The 13,312-nt window shown below is 38.7% G+C and overlaps 1 protein-coding gene across 2 annotated transcripts in view; it reads right to left on the reverse strand.

The window, feature by feature from the left end:
- The window catches only part of nos1apa (nitric oxide synthase 1 (neuronal) adaptor protein a), a 93,913-nt gene extending 81,035 nt beyond the window's left edge, over positions 1 to 12,878 (reverse strand). For both annotated transcript variants that reach the window (XM_035414918.1, XM_035414919.1), the window contains exons 1-2: positions 12,353 to 12,878; positions 11,822 to 11,893 (exon numbers count right to left, since the gene is read on the reverse strand). In XM_035414918.1, coding sequence (XP_035270809.1) covers positions 11,822 to 11,893; positions 12,353 to 12,457 — 177 coding nt within the window. In that variant the 5' untranslated portion in view covers positions 12,458 to 12,878. The remainder of the gene's footprint in view (positions 1 to 11,821; positions 11,894 to 12,352) is intronic.
- Between the last annotated feature and the right edge of the window lie 434 nt (positions 12,879 to 13,312).

The following is a 13,312-nucleotide window of genomic DNA, read 5'->3' on the forward strand; positions in this document are numbered from 1 at the left end:
GTACACTGTGACCTTACCCCCCTTATCACAATGAGTCATTCGGCTGACCAGTTTCCAGAAGTCCATTCATGCCGGAAGTCCATTCGTCTTTGATTCACTGCGTAATGCTGTTATTTCTCTTCAAAAATGTGTAGCTGCACAAGACCACTAGGAGGAAGACCACAACTGGAAGCTCTTGCACCTCCTTCAGCCTAGTATACTTCAGTGACCCATCAACCGTGTTGCTTGCTGTGTGAACGTGGGGTTACTGCTGTTTAACATTTTGAAACCGTGGTCACCTATATGGTTGGATCATTATTTTGATACTACTTCCAGAATGGTTCTTTTTTCAGTTTCTACTGTGAAAAAGGACCAATTAAAATCAAATATTTAATCTTACATACACATACAGCTTATTATTACTATTACCCAGCCTAACACATCCCTGACAACTTCACTCCACTTCTTACTTCACACAGATGTATTTTCTGATACTCACACTAGAATTCAAAGTATTCTAAATTCTACAGCCATGTAGCTCATCTTTACTGAGCCATGATAATGTAATGGCCTAACCTGTAATTAAGATTGCTCCCACCTGCTGATATCCCTCACTGGAGGTGCTTATCTTTGCAATATATTCAAAACATAAACATTTGCACATCACCCTTTAACAGCAAATAAAGTAGCAACCATTAAATGGATAAAAATTACTTAGGAATATTTAAGTAAACATCAGCCAAAGTATAAAAATAAGATCCTTTAACCTTTGTGAAGCAGATGCCTTTGAAAGTTTGGCATTATTTGGCATTATTCACACACAAAATATCAGCTGAAGTCTGAGAAATAATCTTCCCATGACGCAAACCCATAGCTCATTTCCCCCAGAGTAGTTATTAATCATAATATGACAACTTATATGAAAGTTCTCAGTTCACCACTCAATAATCTATGCTTCGTTGACAGCAAGGTTTGGAATGGGCGGAATAATCATAACTGCCTGTGTCACTTTCCTTGACTTGCTGCATCCGTCTTTTAAACATATCAGCTATATTAAATGAGTATATTTTGTTTCCATGAGACACCCATTGGTCAGGGTTTCATGGCACATTACAGGTGCGTTTTACATTTCAGACTGATTCCAGTCAGTGAATCCCCAGAGGCAAAGTGCTGTTAGGGACATGCAGACCCAATCTCATTAAGGAATGCATAAAAATAGATAAAATAAACCAAACAAAAGTAGCTGTAAAGGCTAGCTACTGTAACTCCCATAATTATTCTTAAATAATTCTTATGCAGTTAACCTTTTTGTGGGTGGACTTCATGGAACTTTAAGCTTATAGTGTCATAGGTTCTTAAAAAATATGCTTGCTAAACTTTCTTCTTAATAAACTGTTACAACTTATTTCCTTGTCTTGAATCATATATTCATAATTTCAAGATTTGAATCCGAACTCAATAACTAACGTAAATGTTGTGCTTACCAGAATATTCTGCCTCTCTTTTTGCAAATAGCATATGAACAATAATTAGATATATAGATATAAAATATAACTTATTTATACAAGTTATATCTTCAAGACCAGAACTTAACGTTCCCTAAAAACAGAGGGAAATCATGCATCAAGTTGACGGTGGCAGTAAAGCCAAATCGACCGCAGTCGCTATGACACAGTCCACACCTAAGCCCTATTTTGAGCCAGGAAAAACCTTGAACATTATAAACAACACAGCATATTTATTATTTGTTTTTCAACAAAATAATTTTTATATGTGAATAATTTTTTTGGCAGTTGCCGATGCATGCTATAAAGAGATGTGAACTCTGATAATATTACGGTATGAATTACCATTTTTCTCTTGTAAAACCTGGACAGCAGCAGGTTAACAAACTCCCTAACGTTAGTATCCTATAGGGGGCATTTAAAGCATACTGCAATCGGAATTAGAACGAGACTATACAAGTCTGAGAGCATGCTGCAATCAGGACTAAGGCAATTTGGTCTTGATACTGATCTACATCCAGGAAATACAGAAAGTCTCAACAAAATCCTGTGCTAGTCTCCATCCTGCAAGCATGCTGCAATCGATCAAGGTGTGTGAAACATAAAGGGATGATAATGGAAACAGACAAATTAAAATTAATAGTGCCTTTTCCATTGTTAAGTACAGGCAATATTATCAGAAAAAATAACTGTTAGTTGATCACTATCGAGTTTTTCTCCGGGTTTAGATATTTTCCTTTTATCTCACTTTAGGAAAAAAACACTACTTCTTATCAAGACTATTAATGCAATAATTGTTGCTGCCAGGACTGCTTAAGTGGTGTTGTTAAGATACCAATATTAGAATTTCCAAGAAATGTTTCCATGCTAATGAACTCAAAACAAAAGGAGGTGAAGAGCAATGTTGTCAGGCAGTGTGTGCCTGTTATGAGCACTCAGCCAGTCTACTCACGGAACTGTCATAACATTCAATATTCAAGACTGCATGCAGAGGATGCACACTTTTTCCTGTTTTAAGTATAAAGCAGTGTTGAAGTGCATATCAAATATTTATAAAAAGATCATGTACAAATTAACCCGATTCAAATCAACAATCACATAAGCTATGATCGTCAAAAAAAGTGAAATTTAAACTTAGTATCTACAACAACATGAAATTGGATTTTTAAATAGCAATAAATACCTTTGGACATACGCTCAGTAATAAACTACATAATCTACGTATTTACAATCCACATCATAAAATGTAATGGTGACAAAGGTGCAAAATGAACCCTAAGCAGTTAACTTCTGCCACTCCGTACCTTTAATCATCAAAACGCCTGTGGAAAAAGTGTACTACCCTGACAACAAATATTTGCCATGCCAATACACTCCTAAACTGCTGTATATAAAATACAAAGGTCCATTCTACTGAACATGCAAAGCAGAAAGTCAGCAGCATTAATCATTTCCTTTTCGACAGAGTGGAAATGAAAGATGTCAGACCAGCTTATGAAAGGGAGAAGTCCTTGCTATTTTCCAAAGGTTTACAGCCTCCCTTCTGCACAGTGTACAACTCATCCCATTGTGGCACATTTCAAACCTTCCAGAACCTGACAGAAGCTGATTGACTCAATAATGATGGCATCTGGACTAGGGTGGTTCTAAGTTTCATTACTGCCTTGTTTGAACTTCCTGCAGAGGCCAACAGCATTTCAACAAACTTGCATTCATTACCTCACAATAACACACAAGCCAAGGCCACGAGGACAGATTCAATGACTAGATTAAGCAGTCGTTCCAGTAGATCTGTGTCCCACATCAGGTTTATTAGATATAAGTCACCCCCACCAACCAATCAATCAATCAAAACACTTTATTCAAAAGTGCTGACTAAATTAAAATGAGATTCAGTATGCATTTTTTTTTTCCAATTTGAAAACCTGCCTTTGCTTGCTGATGGTGAATTTCGTTATTTCAATTTGAATCGGCACATATATCCCGGATGATCATTTTATTCTTTACAATAAAAAATCACCACCAGCTCAAGGCCAAGCTAAGGCAAGTCGCAAGGCTTGATTACAAAAAAAGCCTATAGCTGCAGGTATATCAGCATATAGCTTGGAATTAAGATCTAATTCAAAAGTTGATGTACAAAACTGAACACTTAAAAGCTCTTCTCATTAGAACCATTTTAATGATTGTGAGTGATCACTATGAAATCTGCTACTGCTGAATACTTACTGGGACTAAGAATGCATGGTTCAATCAAATCAAGAAAATAATGGCTCCAGTCCTGTCTGCCCATGGCTATCAGAGAGTGTGTATGTATGTGTGCTTCTGTTATTCCAGATCAGTTTGGCCCCTCCTTGGCAGAACTATCTGACAGACTGACACACATGATATGCTGCATTCAGTGAATCGATACAGAGGACAATCTTCATTTCACACAACAAGCTCAAGATGAGATAATTTCACTCTCATATTTAGTATAATTTTACAAAGCTTAATGCTGAATGTGCTAAGCTTGTCCTTTTTACGTCAATATCCTCAAAATGGCTGACTGGGAGGGCATAGACATGTACAGTATGCATTTCCTCTGAAGGACAATTCTTTTCACCTTAAGCTGTGTTCCCTTGGGCAGATTGAAAGCAAACTACAGGACCCCAGGTGGACTTTTGTGTGCTGATGGTGAATGTTCCGCCATTTGAATCTCTACATCGCTGAGTGAAGCAAGGTATCACTTCACAGCACCAAGCACCTTTAGCAGTACACTACACCTAAACCCTCAAGAATGATAAATTTAAGCTACATTTATACCTTAAAATAAGGTTTGATAATTAAAGTAAAGGGTTTCCCTAGAGCTCTTAGACAAGATTTCCCTTAACAGTGAGTCCTGTGAGACCAAAAAACAAACATACACCTCTCTCTCTTCTGGAATAACAAAGTCTCTCAGTTCCCCCTGTAGCTTGTGATAGTTTGCCAATGGCACAGACGGTGTTTGTCTTCCAGTTGTTCACGGACACGCTTGTTAGTTTAAGGAGTAACGTACCATGCCTAAACACCAACATAGGTCTGACTGGCTCAGGCAGAGGGTGTGGATTAGACAATTCCCGACTTCTGTCTTCAGTTCCATCTCTACCACACAATCTCTACAAATCCCAAACCATGTCTCCGGCAGCAAGTTGACAAATGCCCATGCAAGAGAGTGACATCTCTTTAAAAAATAACACCTTAAAAAACAGATACCCAGATACTGTGAAATGTACAATTCAGTGCCAACTTAAACACCATTCACATGTTATTAATGTTATGCAAAATAAACGATTCAAGTTAAATTTTTCAGGAGGTTAAATTTGCAACACTTCTAGGGGCTTACTGCAGTGACCAGATGCTTGTCCCTCCTTGTCAAATGCCGCATTCTCCCTTTAAGCACAGGTCAGGCGAGGCACTGTGATCCTTTAATACAGAGAGAGACAGGCTTGTCGGCATGCCAAGGGAATAACAAAGTGTCTTGGATATGGTGGGTGAGGTTGGAAATGTAATCCCCCGCCACGGTTTTAATCAGAGCACAAGAGCACTCAACGTGAATCAACAGCCAACCAGAATCTACAGCCTTCCGAGACGTGCCAAAAAGACCCAAAGCAAAAACTCGAGTCTGAACTGAAATACCAGCGGAATTAATGTTAGATGATCTCGCAGTTCAAAAGTCATCTCTCAAAAAGAGAAAACATAGACCTCCCTCTTTATGATTCTGCAGCCAACACTGCAATTTATGTTCGTAGCATGTGACAAGCTACAGAACAAATGCCTCTCCTTTAATATACAATGACGTCTCCTTGCATTCAAATGCATCAAAAGAAAGTGCATGGTGACGTGGACACTCCCGGCGGCAAAAGAGTCAATTTACATGATCAGAAAATTATGATTTATGAGTGAAAATGTAAAATGAATTGTGCAGCTGTAGCCTTGTCCAGTGTGGCCTTGAAATCTACCCTAGAGGATGGAGATCATCAAAATAAATTGGCTTTAATTCATTTTGGAGTGAAAGTACCAATTAGCCATGTAAAACGGGTGACAACAAAGTATTTTTCCCCCAAAGGAATTTATGCTTGAACACCATCAACATTCAACTTTTTAATTGTTTCAACCAACTATGGCCTATATACTCAAATATCCTCAAGCCCAGTAGTATCACTGGTTTTCAATTACACGTAGCAACTAATCAATGTGACTGGTGGCCAGAGATTCCACTCACCCGGTGTTCCAGTTCTAAGAAGAATGACTCCAGCAGTATTACTAGCCACAAAAGCCAGATTTGAGTATGCCTGGTCCATGGGACCCAAACTATGTTCAGACTGCAGGCGCATTCAAATGCATTTCCCTTTCATGTGACCATGTGGATGTTCTCAGTGTCAACAACGCCCCCCCCCCCCCCAATGGAATCACATCGTTAGACTTCTGATTTGTGCCACATCTGTATGTGGAACTCAATTGGATACCCAGCCAGGTGACTCATTTGTCTTTACAGGCTATCAGAATTGCTCAGGTCATACATGCCTTTAGCAAGCCGGCGTATGCCGGTTAGGTGTGGCATGCCCCAGATCAAAGACAGGATTGGTACATTGCCCTCCCAAAACCAAGGTTAACCAGTAAAGCTATTTTACATCACTCTCCATGGAACAGGTTAATGTCATAATTCTGCAATAGCAGTGCTGTTGTGTCAATTTCCGTGAGTCTAAAAAAATCCAATCTGAGCAAAAACTCAGTATTAAGCCTCGACACGCCAAGCCAGACAGGTGTGCTCGATATCACTATGACCCATAAGATTGTGTGTAACTTTTGACTGATTTACTAAACCCCTCCACATAAGTGGAAATGAACCACAGCACCCAGCAAGCACTCTCGCTCTCTCTCACACACACACACACACATGCACACATGAACACACAGACACAAACATTCAAGGTAATACGCACACTCACGTGTAGACTTCTTTCTCTGATTGCGTGCAGTAGCCCATCAAGTTATTATTGATATGCTCTTACTTGCAACCAATTTTTCTGAGGACTATCTACTAGCCTCCTAACCCATTTACAGTTCAATAGGCATTTAGCACACATGCTGAATGCAGTGTATAGTGCAGTCTGTGGTCAGACAGAAGAGGGTTGCATTACCAAGAAGAGCACACAGCTAACTGGAAGATATATTCAAGGAGAACACTTTCAAAAAAATGTATTCAATGACTTCATGGAGAAGGAGTCTTTACAACATTCCCCCAACTGCTTTCTCCTGCGCCCCCCCCCCAGGCACCCCCCTCCCAAAAAAAAAACCCTCAAGTCAAAATCTTCAGTGTCATCTCATTTTCATTATCCGATAGAACAAAATCTCTGCTCTTAAAGACATGATAAAAAGGATTCATCAATTTATGGCAATATCTTCATTTGTTACAGCTAAGCTGACAAAAGGGACGATTCTGACGAGAGAAATGATGAATCAGCTGAGGTTTCACATCTGTGTTCATGAAACAAGGAAGGCGACTTGTTATAAAGTCTGGCTAGCAGAGACACTGCTGTAAGAAGGGGGGGGTGGTGATGTTGAGAGTCAAAAGAGTGGAGGCTGATTTAGAGATCTTGGTTACTATGGCAAACCAAAGAACAGGGCAGGCTATGTGCTAAACTCTTGGCCAATGCCGAAGAGAGGTCATTGCTGGAAAGAAGCACGTATTTCTCATTGAAAGTCCAAAAGAGCTCTCTGCAGTGAAAAGAGGGGACACTCAGGCATGCAGGCCGGCTTCCAAGAGTCATCAGCCGGGCGGCTTGGCGAATGGCTTTGCCCTCTCATCGCGCACACAGGACAGAGTAACCCAACACGTTTCACAGAAGGACAGCAGAATTCCACAGAAAACACATGCACACAGGGAGACCATTGTTGAGCATGAACGCATTCGGATGCTGGGTTTAGACTGGGAGGTGGACCGAGACCATCCATGTACAGTACAGCACAGTAGGAACCAGTTGTAAGACATAGCACTATCCACCAGCTCAATTTTTAATTCATTTAATTAATTGTATTTTACCGCTTTTACTACAATTTTCTAATTAATGATACTGAACAAGAAGGAATCTGACAGGAAACTCCAGACCTGAATTTGACTGTGATGTCACCGTTGTTGAGAGTTTAAGCCTCTTACTAAGTGGATAAGTAAATTTTTTAAATACGGACACTCAATGAGTGAGTTAAACATTAACCTGGAGGCACTGACACATTGACAGCAGGTTTTATTTCCCTCCCAGTCTTTCAGTTTCAACCAGAGGCCAAGTAAGAGTCAGCAATGGTTATTTAACAGAGTAATTTGGCCTTTCCACTTTGTACCTCAAAAAGCAACTCAAGGGGAAATATAGCATTGACACTGAGAGGCTGAAAAAATTAATGGGATTAGGTCCAGTTATTATTCAAGAATGAAATGCCCATGTTTTACATAAGTATATTCAATTTATTTGCAATATAAGCTAGATTTGCAACAGCGAACTCGTATTTTTAAACTTAGTAATGCATTGCTGTTTGATGTTAGGACACAGAATCCCACAGTCTGGGGCAGTCTATCTACAGTAGAAACACAACATGGATCTAATAAACATGGGTCAACACTGGCCCTCCCAGCATATATTATAGAGCCAAATTTGATTGGGTACCTGGCTACTGGATGACCTTTGATATTTTACTTTGGCTTGAGTTTCAGGAGAAACTGGTCGGGCTGGGCCTCAATGTAGGTTGACTGTAGGTTGAATCTTTCAAATACTGAACTACTCTGCATGGAGTCATCAATGATTCGTAGCTCATTTACACTGACTGTCTGGTGGATCCTCATTAATGTCAATCATTGTCTGGAAAGTAATCACAGGATGATTTTAATTATACCCGGAAATACAAATGAATAGCAGGCACACACCACCACCTCTCACACTGAAGTTAACATCACTTAGCTTATGCTTTGCATGGCTGTAATGCTACTTAGAAGAATCTGTCATTGTCAGTTCTTTTAGAGATTTTGTGGAAGGAAAAGAAAAGCCCGTTGACAGAGTAGAAGCAAGAGTAAGATAAACCCATCTGCATGTGAAATATGCTGCTCTACTGTCACTCAGAACACCTGAAAACCATCAAGATTCAGCATAGGTCGCCAGAATGGACAACTGATCAGAAGTCTCCAGCAGCGAGGATACCGATGTTTAAATATTCTTTCAACTTTCAACTAAAAACCATCGTCACCATCCTCCCCATCATGGTGTCAATCTGTTCCAGCCTCTCTGTAACCAGCTGAAGTATTTTAAGCTCCAGAAACTACATAAGGACACTGTCATCTCCCTCAATGCATGCTCTGTCAAATCCAATGACATCCAGCCAAGGCTCAGCCAATTTAAAAAGCAAAGGCAGCTTAATAAAAATGAATCCATAAAATCTGTGGCTGCTCTTCCACATTACTTTCCACAGAATATATAAAAAGAGGAAATTATCTTTTAGTGATAATCAGTTTTTCATCAAACTACTATTATCACATTAATGACTGAATTACACACATGAAACTTTCCTATGTAGTACATGTATGAATGTACTCCAGTTCAGAAACGTTTGGTATTTTTGTGGTTATTTTGCATAAGAATGATAAGATATAGACATTCAGTTCCACCCAATCAAGTTGGCTGTTCTTGACTGAGTGAATTATGTTCATTCCAGTTCTTTCTTGATAATCAACGTATTAAACTGAAGTTAGAACCACTGCAGACTTGGCATAATCTCACATTTGATTTGATAATTCTACAGTCCAGTGATACAGCATGTGTTACTACTCTCATATAACTGGGCTGTAAAATTATCATTGAACAAAAATGCTGCCATTCTTGCAATGGTCCTAAAACATACCTGCATGAACTTAAATTATTTGACACGGAATCATAAAAATTAATTATTCAAATTAATGCATTTGATTATCATTCCTACCAAATGATTGTGCAGTAGATTCTTTTGCATTTTCACCAAGGAAGCTTGTTCTTTTTCTTCCCATTTCATATAGGACATAACCGTGCAAAGGCTGCTGAAACCAATTCATGTCTGTGTGCAAGTGGGAACATCTGCCACATCTAGGCAGGGGGCTCTACTTTTAGTTTAATGAGATAATTTGCACTTTGTGTGTGCTATGCTAGTTAGACAAAAATCAGGAGCCTGCAGCATCCCAGCTCATTAGTGACTTTACTGCTAAAAACACCTTCACAAAATACAATTCAATTATAGGGCACATACTTTTTTATTTCTATAGGATAGGGGTTCCTAAAGTTACACATTATCCCAAACCACTGCATATTATTTAATTAAGTGTGTTGAATATTTTATTGTTTTATTAAGTTAAATTAAGTTAGTCAGTTATACACTGTGTTTTTTGTCTGTCTTTTCCAGTCATGGCAAAAAATTTAAAAACATTATATTGCATTCAATTACATTACCATTAGGGTGAAAAACATTCACAGTACTGTTTTAACCATTCAGTGAACCCCTCAAGAACAAGCTGGGAACCTGAAAGTTAGGTCTGTGAACACAGACAAACCCTTCTATAACTGGGGAGAAGACTGCATAAATGATTTTGCCAGAATATTTACATTTTTGCACAAAAAATGTGACTTAACTGTGGGGCTAAGCACTAACACAAACAAGCTCCCAAGGATCATACATCAGTGGAAATCTGGCAACGACAAGCATGAATTAACAACTGAGATCACAGTCAGTGTGAAATCATACATTACTACTTTTCAAATTTTGTGGGATGTGTACCCATAGTGCTATACAGCAAGTATGTGTATCCACTCATGATCTGGCAATACTCTCTGGATAAATGTATATATCAAAAACATACGTGTCCTGCGTGGTTGAAGACAAAAATGTTTCTGTTTTCATTTTTACACTGTTTGCCCACGGATTATACAAACACTTGTTACAAACAACACACCTACAGCATTTGTGTATGCGCTTCTTCTTATTAGGGATACACTGATTGATTTTAATGTAATAAATGCAGTGTATTAAGTTATCCTCTCTTTGTGATCATTTTAAGCCTTGATCAACATTTCGTGCTGTGCAGGAGGGGGCAATTTGCGTGTTAACCATACAGAAACCTCAAAGTCAATTCAACTGGCTTTCCACCATTAATCCATCTGTATGTTGAGGTTATTTACCAAAAATTACATTAACTTACAGCAACACAAGTGGCAGTTAAGTGACAAAAATTCAAAGTGCAAATATTAACATTGAACTAAATATGATATATTATGTAATGCCCACATAAAAATCAAGTCAATGCTTTAAATCAGCGTTTCCTAACCGGTGTGCCGTCAGGGAAGGTCAGGTGTGCCCTGTGAAAAATCCTTTTAAAAAATTTTAATTTTCAAATGAATAAAATTTAAAAAAAAACTTAAATGAACAAATCCCATTCACAAACACAAAATAAAGGTAATTAAAATGCATATCGCTTAATTAAAACCCCAAAAGAACATTTAGACCTACTGTTGGCACGTTACATCAACGTCAGTACTTCGTGTGGAGGGGGGCTGCAGGGTGTTTATTTTTTATGCTTTTGAGAGTGGTGTGCCATGAGATTCTGTAAATTTAGAAAGTGTGCCGTGGAAGGGAAAAGGTTGGGAAACGCTGCTTTAAATAAGTCTGTCTAAAATACATTAGATTTCGGACATAAGTAAATCAATAAGTCACTTTATAAAATAGTTACTCCTGAAAGTGGTTACAAAGAGCAAGATGGTTAGGAACTGTCCTGGCAACCTTGGGCGCAGGTTCAATTCCCAGGTAGGTCACTACCGTTAGGTAGTTAACCTTCAGTATGTATCCAGCTGCATGAATGGATAGGCTACATGGTATGTACAAAATAAATAAATAAGAGCGTCTGCTACATGCCCGTAACGTCTATGTTCAGCTAATGTTTCAGCTGTACAGAACAAAAGCTGGACCAGGAGTAGCTACTTTGGCGAGCAGAGCCTCAAAGCATTGTCTTATACAAAATCTGATAGGCTACTATTTAAAATAGTTTCAATTCTAATTTCAATAACAGCCGTACAAAAGTTAGTCTTGAATACATGCGTAGTTTGCTCCAATTCAATGCTTTTACATTTTCCTACCTACCTAGTAATAATTAATACCGTTCATGATTTCCAGAAAGTGATACATTCGAAAACACCAATAGCTGGAGTAGAAGCGTTCGCTTTAGTCGCAAATAAAGCACAAAAGCGGCAAATCAAGACTTGCGCTGTGAGTAACGTGCACTGCAGCAGGCTTTGGAATCTTGGAGTAAAACTCACCCGTATTCGTCTCATGGCAGCAACTATCTCCACTCGACTATTCGGTCGGGCCACGTCCAGACTACCAATATACTATTGATAAAAAAGAAAAAAAACATTAGCTTTACGATCAAATGTAACATTCATGTGTCATGATTCTACAATTCTACAAAGCAAACTGCTTGACAAGCTCAGATAGTAGTTTAGTTCAGCTCAATACACCTTTATGTTGACTACTTAATATATTTTCACGTTAAAATACAAGCTTATTCTTGGATTCCTCAAGTAGCCTATCGATATTCACATCTGTCCCCGTACAATTCGGCAAATAGTTATTTGAAAAAAGTAATGAACAGTAACGTGAACTGGTACCCATAGATTCGTGTACCATGACAATTTATATGTAATTTTTCCTTTTTTAATTAAATGAACGCTTTACTTTGTAAAACTTGTTCAGACGCTCGTACAGTGTCATTCTGATGATTTCCGACAGGTAGTGCAACTCCTAGGAGTCGAGCTAGCTGTCCACCTAGCCAACAGATCGATACTCACCTTCGCTTCGAAATTGATCCCATGTTGGAATGCTTCCTCGTTGTGTAAGGGAATTCGCAAATCATGACCATCATCAACTAAATTGTATTTTGTTTTCCCCGGCATGATTGCCGCGATGATCAATCTCTGACGGACAAGTAAATTAAATATGTAATTAACTTCAGTTAAACCATATTCGCAACAAAAACCGACTTTCAACTTTTTAACTCCAGTGTGTTTACGCCAAAAGGTCACGGTGCTTCCATCCACTGGATGGCTAGTAGTAACTTTGAAGCTCGCAAGTATGCATTCGCCTCTCAGTTCGATGCACTGTTAAGCTTCGGTATCCACGTCGGTTAATTTGCAGAAATAATCCCAACGGTGGCACACGTTCACGAGTACGGAGCTTTTGCAGGCTGGATTCCTAGCCTGAATAACAACATTTAAAATTCGTTTTTCCTCGCTTCCCCCTTCTTAGTTTTCAGCAGCGCCATGACTGGATACACTCACTCTCTGACTTGGACAATTCGGGAACAAAGCGTGATTGGTTGAATCTGGGAATTCCACCTGCTTTCATTGGAACAGAGTTACATCATAGATTTGTAGGAGGGGGTAAAGATTTCGTTTTCCTCATTCATTAGACCTTTCAACCGAGAGAAGCGGTGGTCAGCACCTAGCGGTGTACGAGAGCATTGTGGCAGGCAACTTGTTCTTTTCCAAAGTGTGTGGGTATAGAGTATGTATTAGCGCACATGTGATTAAAAAAAGACCTTCAGTTAGAGAAGACTTCAGTTAATTTATTGAATACAAAAAAGGAACTTTTCTTAAAAAATAATCTTAAACACGACTTTCCACAAAATATTCTCCTTTGGCTTTAATTACAATAAAACACATTTTTGAAAGTCTATCCTATCAAGTCGTGGATAGTAAATTTAAGGTAAATGTTTATCTTAAAACATGACTGTAGATAAGATTTCAGTT

Source organism: Anguilla anguilla, chromosome 4, assembly GCF_013347855.1.
Source record: "Anguilla anguilla isolate fAngAng1 chromosome 4, fAngAng1.pri, whole genome shotgun sequence".
In the NCBI taxonomy this organism is placed as follows: domain Eukaryota; kingdom Metazoa; phylum Chordata; class Actinopteri; order Anguilliformes; family Anguillidae; genus Anguilla; species Anguilla anguilla.